Source organism: Neolamprologus brichardi, chromosome 23, assembly GCF_056152115.1.
Source record: "Neolamprologus brichardi isolate AB-2024 chromosome 23, ASM5615211v1, whole genome shotgun sequence".
In the NCBI taxonomy this organism is placed as follows: Eukaryota; Metazoa; Chordata; class Actinopteri; order Cichliformes; family Cichlidae; genus Neolamprologus; species Neolamprologus brichardi.
Genome location: NC_142125.1, coordinates 40,900,832 through 40,915,628, shown reverse-complemented (window position 1 = coordinate 40,915,628; position 14,797 = coordinate 40,900,832). Strand labels below are relative to the sequence as shown.

The following is a 14,797-nucleotide window of genomic DNA, read 5'->3' as shown; positions in this document are numbered from 1 at the left end:
AGGGAAGAATATGCAGTGCCACACTATCAGATGCCAGTGATGGTTGGGCTCAGTGATGAATCAGGTGAGCTGGATTCATGGCTGAATCAAGACATAGATTCCCCTGCTGTGGTCAGTGAGGGAAAAACAGTGGGAAAAAAAAAAGAAAAAACGGCATTTCAAATGTGAAATTCATATTAATACGGATTTTGTTTCTAGGCAGTTCTGCGGACGCAGGCTCTGGGCGGAGCCAGGAGTTTAACAGATTTAACATGATAACTAAACTGATTTCATTCCCAAACACAGGATGACAAGACTGGGGCAACGATACTCGAGAGGAGAATTTCTGATACTTTCTGAGATATGATGTCACTAACCTTTTCTTTTAATTTCTAGCTCCAGGTGAATTGACACATGGGAGTGTGTCAAAAAGGGGGAAGATGAGTTTTAACATCAAACAATGGTTTTATGAATATTCTATGACTTTATTTGTGTGTTTAATAATTTAGGTGTGGTAAAACGTATGCTTGTAATGACCCAAAAGTTCCAAGACTCTTTTAGAGAACCAGTGAGAAGTATAAATCATGATTTTCATGTTTAAGCATTAATGATTGAAATAAACTGAATAGCGTTTAGAGGATAAAATGCCTGTGTTCACGAGAAGCTGAGTATCGCACTGGAGAGGAAATCGTAGGACGGAAGGCTGAAAGAAATACATGATTTTTGTAAAAAAGGTGGCAAATGGTAGAAGTAAAAATGGTTCATTTGTTTTTGATTTCGTTTCGTTTAAAATAAGTGGTTATTTTTATTTATTTTTTTCATATACTCATTGCAAATGTGCTCATAATGAGTTGGCACTCAGTCTTTAGAAGGTCATAAGCTTCGTTTGGCGTGATGGTCCAGACTGATATATTGCAGGTATTGACTTTGAGTGCAGAAGGCTAAATGCAAACACGCTTACACACACATAGATTATGATAAGAATAAGTCCCTGGGTCAGAGCGTCCTGAACATTCTGAATATGCTAAACCAATTTTGAATCACTAGTAGAACAATAAATAATAACATTAGATTATCAAGGCTAGGCAGAGAGGTGTTTTGGTTTTCTGCCTTACAGAGAAAGGAACAGACACCAGACGAGGTCACGGAGATATGAGGATCCTTCGCAGCAGAGATAGACATGGAGACTGCTGAGACAGCAACTGGGGCTGAGGTGTCATGTAGTTTGGGCTCCAGCTAGTTATCTCAAAAGGATGGATCCCATAAACACAGCAATAACCATGAAGGGGTTGGTGAAAACCCAGGAACACCAGACCAACGAGGTTCGAGAGGCTCTTGGTAAAAAGGGGGACACGGCGGTGACCCCAGAATACACAGATTGTTGTTTGAAAATCGGGGCAGAATAATCCCCTGATCTGTGCAACAACTGAAGGGTGGTCTAACCCCTGAGGTCGAAGAAAGAAGAGCAGAGAATCACCCGACTGGAAAACAGCAATTATAGCTGCACCAATAAAGTAAAGGTTAAAAGCTCCTTGGACAGAGGTTCTAGTCTGAGTACGTTTGAAAGGTACAAGGTGGCACCAAAATGAGGTTGGAGAAACTGGAGCACCGAGATAAAGCTGTGGGAGAACTGGAGAGTGATGGAAGTGTCATCTGTACCTATTATTGTTGTTGTAATCATAGTTTTTCTTGCATCTGAACTGCGCAAACACAGAGGTCATCCCACATATGGTCCACCCGTTAAAGGGGGACAGAGGGCCTCAGGACTAAGAAGAAGAAATGGACCTCGCAAACCTGGATTCTAGGGTGTAAGTGATCTCTTTAAAAAGAGATCAAAGGGGGACTGTGAGATTATTATATTATCTTATGCCACGTTATGCCCCTGATTAATGATTGTGAAATGATTATGTAATTTTAGTTTGCATTATTCTCCTGAATTAGGAGAAGGTGAAACTATTACATTTGTTAAACTGATCTGTATTACATTAGGCTGCTGATTTATTGTGAATGAATGATATTGTTTATGATGCATTATACTGCTGAGTTATAAGAAATACTGTTTTCAGAGAGTCAGGACCTTGCTTTTTCTGATAGTAGAGGAGACAGAGAGCAGATTCCACGGGAACTTCACTCCCACCGTTGTTGAAGGTAGACGAAATAGGGAGCCAAGGCCATAAGTCAGGCTTGCTTTTGATAAGAGAGTCCCAAACATGATAGCTTGAACCAAGTCTGAAGAATTAAGAGACCAATTGAGGAGATAAGTGTGGGAGGAGTAGTAGGGAAAGGTGTTTGTTTTTGTCTCATGTGTCAGAGGTTGTTGTCTCATTCCCTCGGCCAGAGGACGGGTAGAGAGGGTCAGAGCGAGGGCAGTGGACCTGGCAACGGTGACACAGGCCCATGATGCCATTGATGGACATGGAAGCAGCTGAATGGGTCGAGGAGTGACACAAGCAACGTATGGTGACCTCTTGTGGTCAAGAGGTCAAAAGGAGGAGTGTGGAGATCAGGGAAATATTTTACTGCTACTATTCATAACCATCATTATTACCATTACATTAATTATCATTTCATCAAAGCATTTATTCAATAGATCACACATACTTTTAGTTAAGATTATTACACACACCACTGAGAGCTTCTGTCTGGGATAAAGGTTAGAAGCGCCAACGGTGAGGCTGAGTGCGTTGGAGGTCGACACACACACAGACAACAGTTGGGCTCATGTTTAGGCTAGTAGTTCGAATAACAGTTTGCAAACGCCTGTAGCTGCAAAAGTATGCCTGTGAAAGGGACGGTATGCTCCAGCAGATAAGTGAGAGTCAGCATCTGGCCTCGAGACGGAGAGAAGGCTCTTTCCATATATGTCGAAAGTCGTCAATATTATTGTATGTGCTTTGTATGTGCTCTGATGCATGAGGGGGCGTCATAAACCAAACCCTGATGGTATAAAACAACCATTTGTGTATTATTGGGTGGAGATCGATGCTGTCTGCGGGCAGTGTTCATCTTCCCACGCGTGTGTTCATTAAAATCATTGTTTGATTGAAGCACTTCTGGACCATTATTGTTTTTGTGCTCACCCTCAATATCTGAACCCGCAACACTGTTCCTGCCTGCACAGCTCGCTCTCTCTCAGTGTACTCCAAGAACAGCTTCAAACATCTGTTTCTGCATCATTCACTGTTTATTAGCCACCAGTCTGCTGTTGTGTTCAGTGCTGTCGGCCTCTGACAGTAAAGCCTCATTTCTGCTGTTCCATGGAAACTTTTTCAAATGATGACAGATTACAAACTCTCAGCTGTGTCTGTAATAAAACCTCTGTAACTTTGCTTCACTTCAGCAGCATCAGGTCATGTTCACATGTTGATTCATGGTTTGCTTCAGTTTTTGATCGACTGCAGAATATTTTGAAGGTTATCTGCTATAAAAAGCCAGAAGAGGAAAATCTGCATCATGTGTTTCTGTTTGATCCTCAGTGACTTTGACACAAAGGCCTCTGCTGTGATGATCACACCTCTGATCAAGTCTCACAGTGTCACAACTGATAAATGATCAGAGTTAGAATATTTCTGACTGTCTGCTGTGTACCGTGACCTTTGACCTGCTAAAGAGAGTCAGCTGTGGATTATTCATTGTTGTGTCTGATACTTAGAACTGTGAGGAAGAAGCTACACAGTTAATCAGAGTCCCCTCTCTCTGAATTAGGAAAGGTGGGCAGGCCGCGTGTGGGCCGTGGGTCATACGTTGAGTATCACTGTTTGAAATGTGAACATTGTTCTGCTGCAGTCAATGGACTAAACCAGAGAAGAAGAAAACAGACTTTACCATGAAGATCCTCAGTGTGGGTCAGTATAATATCAGCCTGATGTCTGCAGTTTAGTTTCAGCACAACTTTCACATCATATTCATCTCAGCCAAGGTTATTATCGTTAACGAAAACTAACGAAATAACGAAAACTAGAAGTGAAAAAACATTTTCGTTAACGGAAATAAAAATAAAAACAAAAACAAAAAAAGGAAAACTAACTAAAACTGGAATGAGTGTTCACAAAACTAACTAAAATTAACTGAATTTATAGCAAAAATGTGTTTAGTTTTCGTTGATGTGTGCGTGTCATACAATAGTCAAGGGTGAAAATGAAGTTTAGTTTCCAGATATATTTCTTGCTGTGTCTCATTATGCCAGCAGGTGGCAAGTACGTTAGTCGAGTCGTCTGTGTTGCTGCTCCATCCACGCGCAGAATCATGTCAGGAAAAGTTGGAAGAAAGCGCCAGAGTCAAATTTGGGATTACTTTAAATATGACTGTTTTTGGATAAAGCAAGTGTCTTGTAGTGGAAACAGACAAATTATGAGGGACATTTCTAAAGGGAAAAAAATCCCACAAACCTTAAAGTGCACTTGAAAAGCTCACACAAGAAGGCTAACCTAGCTTACCTTGAGAAGGTAAGGGAGCACATTCAACCCTCATCCCGTGAAAACAGAAGCTAACCCCAGGCAAGGCAGCGTGATGCATCCCGAGACAACAGGACGGGGATATCTACACAACTGTGAGTCAATTACCTTCAAAAAGTTTATCAATTCACTTGAACCAAAATTACGAACACCCGGTGCTGCGAGAGTTAATAGTCTCATTGGGGCCAAGATATACATTTTATAGTTGCCTGGTATCAATGGTTGTTCATCTGCCTTTATTTATTTATTTAAAAAACCCATAGGTGGGAATGTGAGTTGTCTGTCTCTGCGTGTTAGCCCTGCGACAGACAGGCGACCTGTCCAGGGTGCAGTATGGTAGCTGGAATAGCAACATACCCAAGGATAAGCAGAAGAGAATAACTGATATGATGAAACTGTTAAAACTTGTTACACTTAATTATTGCAAACACAACTAAAACTATAACTGAAACTAATCAAAACTAAACTGAAACTAAGGATTTTCAAAAAAATAATAAAACTAAACTAACAAACAATTGGTAAAAACTAATTAAAACTGATATGAAATTGAAAATCTGAAGTCAAAACTAAATAAAAATAAAAACTAATGAAAATTGCAAAACTATTAAAACCCTGATCTCAGCACAACTAAACCATGCTGACTGACCTCAGAGTTTCAAGTTTACATCCTGGACTCTCCAGGAAACCACACAGATGCTTCACTCCTGGATCCTGCAGGTTGTAGTTCCATCTCAGGTCCAGCTCTCTCAGATGGGAGGGATTGGACTTCAGTGCTGCTGCCAGATAATCACAGCTGATCTCTGACAAACCACAGTGCCACAATCTGTATAAAGAATAAAAGATGTAAGTTTATTAGACAAAGTGCTTGAAATCATTCAGTGTTTCATCATCTGTTCAGAGCTGAAGAAGGTTCAGAATGTAGAAGTTTAGAAAATGGAAACTCCAAACAGCTGAAGCCAACAGGAAGCAGCTTCAAACAAACACAACAAGAGAAAAAACTCTGAATGTTTCACATTAAAGTCGTACATTTCTCATAAAAACAGGAAAAAGAGTTGAAAAAGTCGTGTTTTTCCTTCCAGGAACCACATGGCTTCACTTTCAAAGGTGAAGTGTGAAAGAAATGGACATATTTGAAGTCCAACACCTTTTTCCAGTCACAAATTATTAAAGCAGACAAACTACAAGCTCATTTTCATTCCAACAAGTCATCTTCTGACCTGGACTAACAACACTGGTCTCTATGTTCAGCTGGCTGTGAGACCAGTGCTCAGGGAGCGTCTACAAAGTGCAACACTGAAAGAACATCACACACTCATTTGCTTCCAGCACTTTCACACAAACATCTACTGTCATTATTGTCACCAAACTCTGTGGATCCTTTATTGCAAATTCAAATGGTCAGACAAAAGAGGGTTATGAGGAAATATGATGAAATGTTGTGTATTAGCAACAAGTTATTGAATCATTTCCCTCAGAAACCAAACAAAATGATTGACAAACATGTTTTTACAAACTGAGTGTTGGACTTGGATCAGCAAGATAAGCTGATGTTTAAAGGCATTTGAGTCTCGCTGTATGAGAGTCCAGTTATTACTCAATATTTATGGATGATGTTCTTTCAGTGTTGCACTTTGTAGATGCTCCCTGAGCCTCACAGCCAGCTGCACATGGACCAGCTGACATTACCCAGCATTAGAGGCAGCTGTAAAAAATTAATGTTCCCATTTAAATGGTTTTAATTTGCATAAAACGGTGTTGATTCATTCAATCCTGAATCAATGTTTAATATTAATATATTTTGCCAGAATCTCAGGTTAAAGCTCACAAACTATTTCAACAAGCAGCAAACAGCTAAAACAGTAAATGAGAGCAGCTAAACACACAAAGATGGAAACACAGAGCATGGATCGTTCACTTGACGGCACGTACACAGACACGCCGTCGGGGCTGAAAGTGGACAGCTCACAGATCCTGAAGCTGCAGGTTTCATCTGTCTCCAACCAAAACTGAGTGAACCAGAAGCAAAAGAAGATCCAAACTCTGCTTCACGTTTGATAAATATGCTCATGAATTCTCTCTAACTTTGGCTGTTCCTGCCTGCACAGCTCTCTCTCTCTCAGTGTAATCCAAGATTAGCTTCAAACATCTGTTTCTGCATCATTCACTGTTTAGACTTTTTCACTGTTTCACTGTTTTACTCTGACAGTAAAGCCTCATTTCTGCTGTTCCATGGAAACTTTTTAAATGATGACAGATTACAAACTCTCAGCTGTGTCTGTAATCAAACCTCTGTAACTTTGCTTCACTTCAGCAGCATCAGGTCATGTTCACATGTTGATTCATGGTTTTCATGGTTGATTCACCTCATATTTTAAAAAATGACCTCTGACAGGAAAGTCTCATTTCTGCTGTTCAACACTGAAGAAATGTAAACTTTTCAAAATGATGACAAATTGGAAAACACAGAGCTGTGTCTCTAATCAAAGCAGAGATGGAACGATGCCACTTTTTATGTCCGATATCGATATGAATCCAATATAGTCGATTTTATAATCAAACGTTTTTTTTAATATCTTGCTGCATTTTGTATAAGTTCATACTCAAGTTTTAAAAATCTAAACACTAAAGCTGTTCTGTTATACCTGTCTGCAAAAACACACTGCAGCCAAAACATTAGACAATACTGATCTTTGTATTTAAACTTTTATCAGAACTTTAAATCTAAGTATTTAAAGTAATATTCAAAAGTCATTTAAATTAGTTTGATGCAGACATCAAAAACTCTTTGGTTGTGAATAAAAAAAGTGCAACATCAGCACAAAATAATGTTTCTATTGAACAACTAACACAAACAGGTTGTAGAATGGAGCCTTTTATACTTCCAGGGCTTTTATACTCACAGCTGAACAGAAACAACATCCAGAGTGGAAAACAGTGCAAATAACTGCAAACAGGCTTCATGACACTCATGTTTGATCAGGATGGATGTCAGTGTGAGCTGTTTCTGTCACATTTAACTTCACAATCAATTTGGTCTCATTTCTATACAAAACTTAACACAAGTATGAAAAAAGTGTTTTTGATTGTTTTGTTTTTTGAACCATGAAACTGTTTAACAACACAGTTTGTTTCAAAGTCAAACTTGAGTCTGTCCATCGTTCGGTCAGACTGAGCAATGACAGCACACAGACGTAGACAACAGCTCTCTGAAACACCAAACTCAGGTCCTGTTGATGCTGATATACAGTGACACAGTTACATGGGTGATTCATCCTTTTAACTTTATCTTTAAACAGCTGCAGCTTTCACTGACAGCACGTGTGGTACTTTAACCTTTGGACTGTTTTCATCAGTTAATTATGGAGTTATTACAAAGAGTGAAGCTATAGGATGATCTGTCTGCTGTCACTGGGTGGTGCTGAGGTTTGAATCTGAGGACGGCTCCTGTAATCACAACGAGAACACAATCATCACAAACTGAAATATAAAGTTTATCTCTCAAATCTGAAATAAAGCTGATCCTTCTGTCCTCACACACTCGGGAGTTTTCTTCTCTTCTCTTACATTTTTTCAGTCCTACAGTTCTGCTGACAGCTGACACATGAGCTGTTTATTTTAAAAAAAGCCTTATATACTAACAGATGTTCCAATATCATGTTCACCTTTGAGTTGTTGGAGCTTTATAAATGGACATCTGCAAAGATGAGATGATGGAGCAGGTTTCAGTCCTGGTTCAGTCTGCTGCTGCATCCTGGTCACAATATACAGAGGCACTGGTATCAGCACTGGTATCAGCAGTGGTATCAGCACTAGTATCAGTACTGGTATCAGCACTGGTATCAGCACTGGTATCAGCACTGGTATTGAACAAGAAATATTAATGCTTCAAACTATTTGTCTTAAAGGATGGAAGCTGTACAGAGTTCTGCACATGTGTCTTTGTGAACATACCTCATTAACAATATTTCAGACAGTTTTTTAACCTGAATATTTGCAACAAACTCAGTATAAAAAATACAGTCAGTGCTAAAAAATTAATCAGTGGAAAAATTAAACAAACATTTTATCTTAAGCTGCCAAGAGGAAGTTGTTGGTTTCAGTAAATATCGGGCTTTGCTATTTGATCAGTTTTTACAGATTAATGAGGAGTTACTGAAGTGCCAGGTTTTTAAAGTTGGTGTTACTGTCTTTACACATGTGGAGACTGAAAACATGGTGCTGTTTAATAAGATATTTAATATTCAGCTCTGCACAGGAGCTGCAGCAGGGTGCAGCCTGTTGCCTTTACAGTATAATACTTGTAATAAAAGTACAGTAACGGTAATTAGTGACTGAGTAGCCCCAGGCGTTTCTCTTGATTTCTTTAGTCAGGGTAAATTCATTCACCTGCACGGGTTAGCTAAACAAACCCTGACAGCCGAGTGCTCATCTTAGCTAGCAGGGTCTCAGGACCGAGCTAAGGACGGTAGTTACGGAGTAGCTTACAAACACGTTTAACTTACCGAAAAAGTGAAGCGGGGCCTCGGGTCCTTCAGTTGGGTAGTCCAGTTTTCTGAAGAACACCTCAGGCTGTCAGGTTAAAACAGTCGGTTGTGTCTTCGTAGCGTAAACGCTGGGCGTCCTCTCAGAGCCTACGCTCTATCTGCTATTCCCGAACAGAGATACGCAAGTTTCTCCGTGACTGCAGCTGCCAGTCAAAGCTGCTATGACGACGTTACGCCCCATTTTAACATCACCGCTGTCGGAATTAGAATCAAACTTGGACATAAATCAGCGTGATGAGAACTATTGATAAGAAAAGAAAGAATCTTTGGAAAAATATCTGAGGAGAATAAATTTATTTTAGTCTGACACCAGTCCCATCAGCTAACATGGAGGAGGCGGGGTTTTTGACCTATACTGCAGCCAGACACCAGGGGGCGATAGAGATGCTTTGGCTTCACTTTTGGGGAGCTGTCACGTCGTTCATGTTTTCTACAGTCATTGGTCACACTCCATTAACTTTTACTATGGTCATGTCCAAAGTCATAGGCTGCATCCTCCTGAGGACCCGGCCTTCTTGGTCTATGTGTGCTGGGTCGTCAGAAGGTCGGGTAGCCAGAAGTAAACGGCTATGAAATGGGACGGTCTAGCCTTCAGATTAGCATCACCGCTGTCTCGGTGGAGTTTAATGAACTCAGCTGTCTGCTCCTTGCTATCTAAAATATAACAGGACACTGGAGTAAACTCTCGACAATCTCACACTTCTGCTTAATCAGTTTTCTGTTTGACGTTTATTCAGCTGTGTGAAAACCACAGGGGATTAATACAGTGGCTTGCAAAAGTATTCGGCCCCCTTGAACTTTTCCACATTTTGTCACATTACAGCCACAAACATGGATCAATTTTATTGGAATTCCAGGTGAAAGACCAACACAAAGTGGTGTACACGTGAGAAGTGGAACGAAAATCATACATGATTCCAAACATTTTTTACAAATAAATAACTGCAAAGTGGGGTGTGCGTAATTATTCAGCCCCCTGAGTCAATACTTTGTAGAACCATCTTTTGCTGCAGTTACAGCTGCCAGTCTTTTAGGGTATGTCTCTACCAGCTTTGGACATCTACAGACTGAAGTCTTTGCCCATTCTTCTTTGCAAAACAGCTCCAGGTCAGTCAGATTAGATGGACAGCGTTTGTGAACAGCAGTTTTCAGATCTTGCCACAGATTCTCGATTGGATTTAGATGTGGACTTTGACTGGGCCATTCTAACACATGGATATGTTTTGTTTTAAACCATTCCATTGTTGCCCTGGCTTTATGTTTAGGGTTGTTGTCCTGCTGGAAGGTGAACCTGCGCCCCAGTCTCAAGTCTTTTGCAGACTCCAAGAGGTTTTCTTCCAAGATTGCCCTGTATTTGGCTCCATCCATCTTCCCATCAACTCTGACCAGCTTCCCTGTCCCTGCTGAAGAGAAGCACGCCAGAGCATGATGCTGCCACCACCATATTTGACAGTGGGGATGGTGTGTTCAGAGTGATGTGCAGTGTTAGTTTTCCGCCAAAAAGTTCCATTTTGGTCTCATCTGACCAGAGCACCTTCTTCCACATGTTTGCTGTGTCCCCCACATGGCTTGTGGTAAACTGCAAACGGGACTTCTTATGGTTTTCTGTTAACAGTGGCTTTCTTCTTGCCACTCTTCCATAAAAGCCAAGTTTGTGCAGTGCACGACTAATAGTTGTCCTATGGACAGATTCCCCCACCTTAGCTGTAGATATCTGCAGCTCGTCCAGAATCACCATGGGCCTCTTGGCTGCATTTCTGATCAGCGCTCTCCTTGTTCGGCCTGTGAGTTTAGGTGGACGGCCTTTTCTTAGTAGGTTTATAGTTGTGCCATATTCCTTCCATTTCTGAATGATCGCTTGAACAGTGGTCCGTGGGATGTTCAAGGCTTGGGAAATCTTTTTGTAGCCTAAGCCTGCTTTAAATTTCTCAATAACTTTATCCCTGACCTGTCTGGTGTGTTCTTTGGACTTCATGGTGTTGTTGCTCCCAATATTCTCTTAGACAACCTCTGAGGCCGTCGCAGAGCAACTGTATTTGTACTGACATTAGATTACACACAGGTGCACTCTATTTAGTCATTAGCACTCATCAGGCAATGTCTATGGGCAACTGACTGCACTCACACCAAAGGCGGCTGAATAATTACACACAACCCACTTTGCAGTTATTTATTTGTAAAAAATGTTTGGAATCATGTATGATTTTCATTCCACTTCTCACATGTACACCACTTTGTGTTGGTCTTTCACCTGGAATTCCAATAAAATTGATCCATGTTTGTGGCTGTAATGTGACAAAATGTGGAAAAGTTCAAGGGGGCCGAATACTTTTGCAAGCCACTGTAAAGGTTTATTTTGTCTAATATAATCTAATAACTTTAATCCCAGCCAAACTGATTTACTCAGGAACAAATAAAACACTGAAAAATGTCAAACAATAACATTTTTAGGTTGTCTAAGTGACTTATATCTTACGTTTAACCTGAGTAGCGAAAGACCGCGATGATCTGAACATGATGTGCCGGGAGTTTGCTGTTCTCGGCGGCTTTAGTGACCCTCGAGCTCCCAGCTAGCTATCGAACTGATGGGTAACAGACGTCTCAGAAACGTCGGAGCACTTTTGCAAATATGCGATATCTTGATAAACTGAGCAGATATTTAAAGTTTACACAGCTACATTCATACATGTTAAAAGTTTATTTTGTGACCCAGAAAGAGTAATAAGAGTAATATTAAAAACTTAGTAGCGACCGCCATTGCCGGAAAGTGGAATTGGCTGGGCCACGCTATGAATTCTGGGATATGGTGGGCCACGAAGGATACACCCGACCCATCCTTTAAATTCGGGGAAAAGGAGGACGCATTGGTCGGCTGCATTCGGAGGAGTCTATGAATTTGGACAGCCTTCATCGTGTCGCTGTGACGTAATCGGTCTACAAATGCGTCCTCAGGAGGATGCAGCCCATGAATTTGGACACCCCCTATGTTTACTACTGCATAGACACATTGAATTTCCAGCACAAGGAAACGACATTTTGGACAATGTTTTCACCACCAAGAGAGGAGATTACAAAGCCCCCCACCCACCCACTTTGATGCTTCTGATCACATCACTGTTATGCTAATGCCAGCATACAGGCCCCTGGTCAAAGTCACTAAACCAGTTTGTAAGCAGGTACGTGTGTGGCCAGAAGGACCTTCAATACTACTTTTCCACCACAGACTGGGAGATCCTTAAACAGGCCGCCACACATGACAACACCACAGACCTGCAGGAATATACAGAAACTGTCATTGGCTACATCTCAAAAGGCATCGATGAGGTCATAGAGACCACTGTCCGGGCCAATCAGAACCCATGGCTCACAGGTGAGGTCTACAGGCTCCTGAGGGTGAGAAATCCAGCCTTGAAAACTGGGGATGAGGTGAGCCTAACAACAGCAAGGGCAAACCGTGCATCAGAGAGGTGGAAATTCAGTGCTCCAGGAGGATTTTCTTCTCCCTGTACACCAACTGCTGCACCTCCACCCACCAGTCTGTCAAGCTAATCAAGTTTGCAGATGACACCACCGTTATTGGACTCATCTCAGACGGGGATGAGTCTGCCTACAGGAGGGAGGTTGAACGTCTGGTGTCCTGGTGCAGCCACAACAACCTGGTGCTGAATGCCCAGAAGACAGTGGAGATTATTGTGGACTTCAGGAAGCACACAGCCCCACTCCCCCCCATCATCCTGACTGACACCCTCATCACCTCTGTGGACTCATTCCGCTTCCTGGGTACCACCATCACCCAGGACCTGAAGTGGAAGCCCACCATCACCTCCGTCATAAAGAAAGCCCAGCAGAGGATGTACTTCCTGAGGCAGCTGAAGAAATTCAACCTGCCAACACGGACATTGATGCAATTCTACACTGCAATCATCGAGTCCATCCTTACCTCCTCCATCACCGTGTGGTACGCTGGAGCGACTATCAGGGACAAAAAGAGACTGCAGCGTGTTGTGCGCTCTGCTGAGAAGGTGATTGGCTGCAGACTCCCATCTCTGCAGGACCTGTACACCTCCAGGACACTGGGGCGTGCAGCTTGGATCTCAGCTGACCCTTCTCACCCTGGACACAGTCTGTTTGACCTGCTCCCCTCAGGCAGGAGACTCCGGTCCATTCGCACCAGAACCTCTCGCCATAAGAACAGTTTCTTTCCGTCTGCTGTTGGACTCATGAACAATAACCGTATGACTGTTCCCACCACTAAGACATGACCCTACGCTGTGTTCACTGCATCATGCCATGTTTGGCACTGATCCCCACCTGCACTCATGTACATATCTATCTACTTAGCACTTTTAATTCTTATTTTTATTTTTATGTCTATATAAGCATTATATGACAGTATGTTTGCACTAAGTACCACAGAAATTTCCTAATGTTGTAAACCTGCTCAACATTTGGCAATAAAACCCTTTCTGATTCTGATTCTGATTCAGTGACAGCAGAGACACTCAGAGTCTGTGGCAAGGGATACAGACCATCACAGACTACAAGCCCACTCCTCAGACCGCTGTCGGGTACACCCCATTACCGTAAGAGCTAAGTGAAATTTTCTCTCACTTTGAGACACAGAACGACACAGAACGACACAGAACGAGGAGACTGAAGAGCCTCCGGGCCAGAACCAGGAGACTGAGAGACAGCTTCATCCAGGCTGTCAGGATGCTGAATTCACTCCCTGCTCTAACACACCAACTCCAGACCTGCATTCATCTTTTCCCTCTGAACCCCCCAAACATACAAACCCTGAGCCACCACCATTGCCCTTTCACTGACTGCCCCACTCCACCATTTGACCCTTAGAACTGAAGATGCTTCTCTCATAAGAGGTGAAACATCTTCAAGGAAACTTAAAAAAGTCCAGACGCTTTTCTTTCCAAGCTCCTTAGACTACGGTGACCTGGATATCTGAGAACCTTCACAGACTGATTTTACAAGAACAACTTGTGTCAAAAATCCCTAGCAGTGCCTCTCTGTCACACACACAAATCACTACAGTTACAAATTTAATAACTTAAAAAACCTCAGAAAAACAGAACTGAGCAAAACAAACAAACAAACAAACAAACAAACCAGGTAAGAACATTGTTGAGGTTTAAATTTATAATCTTAAATACTTATAAGCTGATTATATTGCTTTATAAGAAAGGCCCAACTCTGAGTACACTCTGTGCCGACAGGACTGACAGGAAATTGCATGCTTTTGCAGACGAAAAGTGAAACTAAGCAGAGTGTTTGATCGAAACTTAAAGTGTGTGTGACGTCTATATAAATGACAAGGCTTCCTGTTTTGTGCTTCAGACCTGGGGTTGTGTGTTGTGTGTTCAGGTCTCCATATCTGGATATGTAAAATAAAGATCATTTTTTTAAAGTAAAAAGACCACTTTTGAGCCGTGTCTTTTTGGCCGTAAAGAATACCAAAAGTAATTTAATAACATTAAACCAAACAATAAATGAGCAAAGTAGTGCATGATAAATATAGATGACAAATACAAAGTGCAATATAGAAACACTGGGTAAAAAGAAATGAACAATTAAAAAAGGAGGATAAAAGATGTGAGCAGCAGTTAAACAGTAGAAATAAATATATAATAAACAAATAAAAATAGATAATAAATGAAAGCCAGGTCAGAAAGGTGAGTTTGGCTTTAAAAGCATGAAAACACACTGCTGTCTTCAAGAAGGCTATTCCAGTAACAGAAAGTCATCTACATGTGGGTTTAGTTCTGACTTTAGGGACAAGTAAAAAAATAAAAAATAAAAACATCT

The 14,797-nt window shown here is 41.4% G+C and overlaps 1 protein-coding gene and 1 long non-coding RNA gene across 2 annotated transcripts in view; one reads left to right on the top strand and one right to left on the bottom strand.

The window, feature by feature from the left end:
• Window positions 1–14,797, bottom strand: part of LOC148096455 (uncharacterized) — a 147,335-nt gene that overhangs the window by 42,671 nt on the left and 89,867 nt on the right. The gene's annotated exons all lie outside the window — the stretch shown is intronic.
• LOC148096462 (uncharacterized) lies at window positions 1,260–13,239 on the top strand. The gene is made up of 3 exons (XM_087835768.1): window positions 1,260–1,317; window positions 12,201–12,370; window positions 12,514–13,239. Exons 1-3 carry the CDS (start codon window positions 1,260–1,262, stop codon window positions 13,237–13,239), a joined length of 954 nt encoding a protein of 317 aa, XP_087691894.1.

Bases quoted from the DNA above. Each gene is read 5' to 3' on its own strand.
- LOC148096462 (XM_087835768.1), top strand. From the start codon at position 1,260: ATGAAGGGGTTGGTGAAAACCCAGGAACACCAGACCAACGAGGTTCGA. The intron at 1,318-12,200 runs GTAAAAAGGGGG...TTTCCACCACAG, and splicing joins CGAGGTTCGAGAGGCTCTTG to ACTGGGAGATCCTTAAACAG. The intron at 12,371-12,513 runs GTGAGAAATCCA...TCCACCCACCAG, and splicing joins AGGTCTACAGGCTCCTGAGG to TCTGTCAAGCTAATCAAGTT.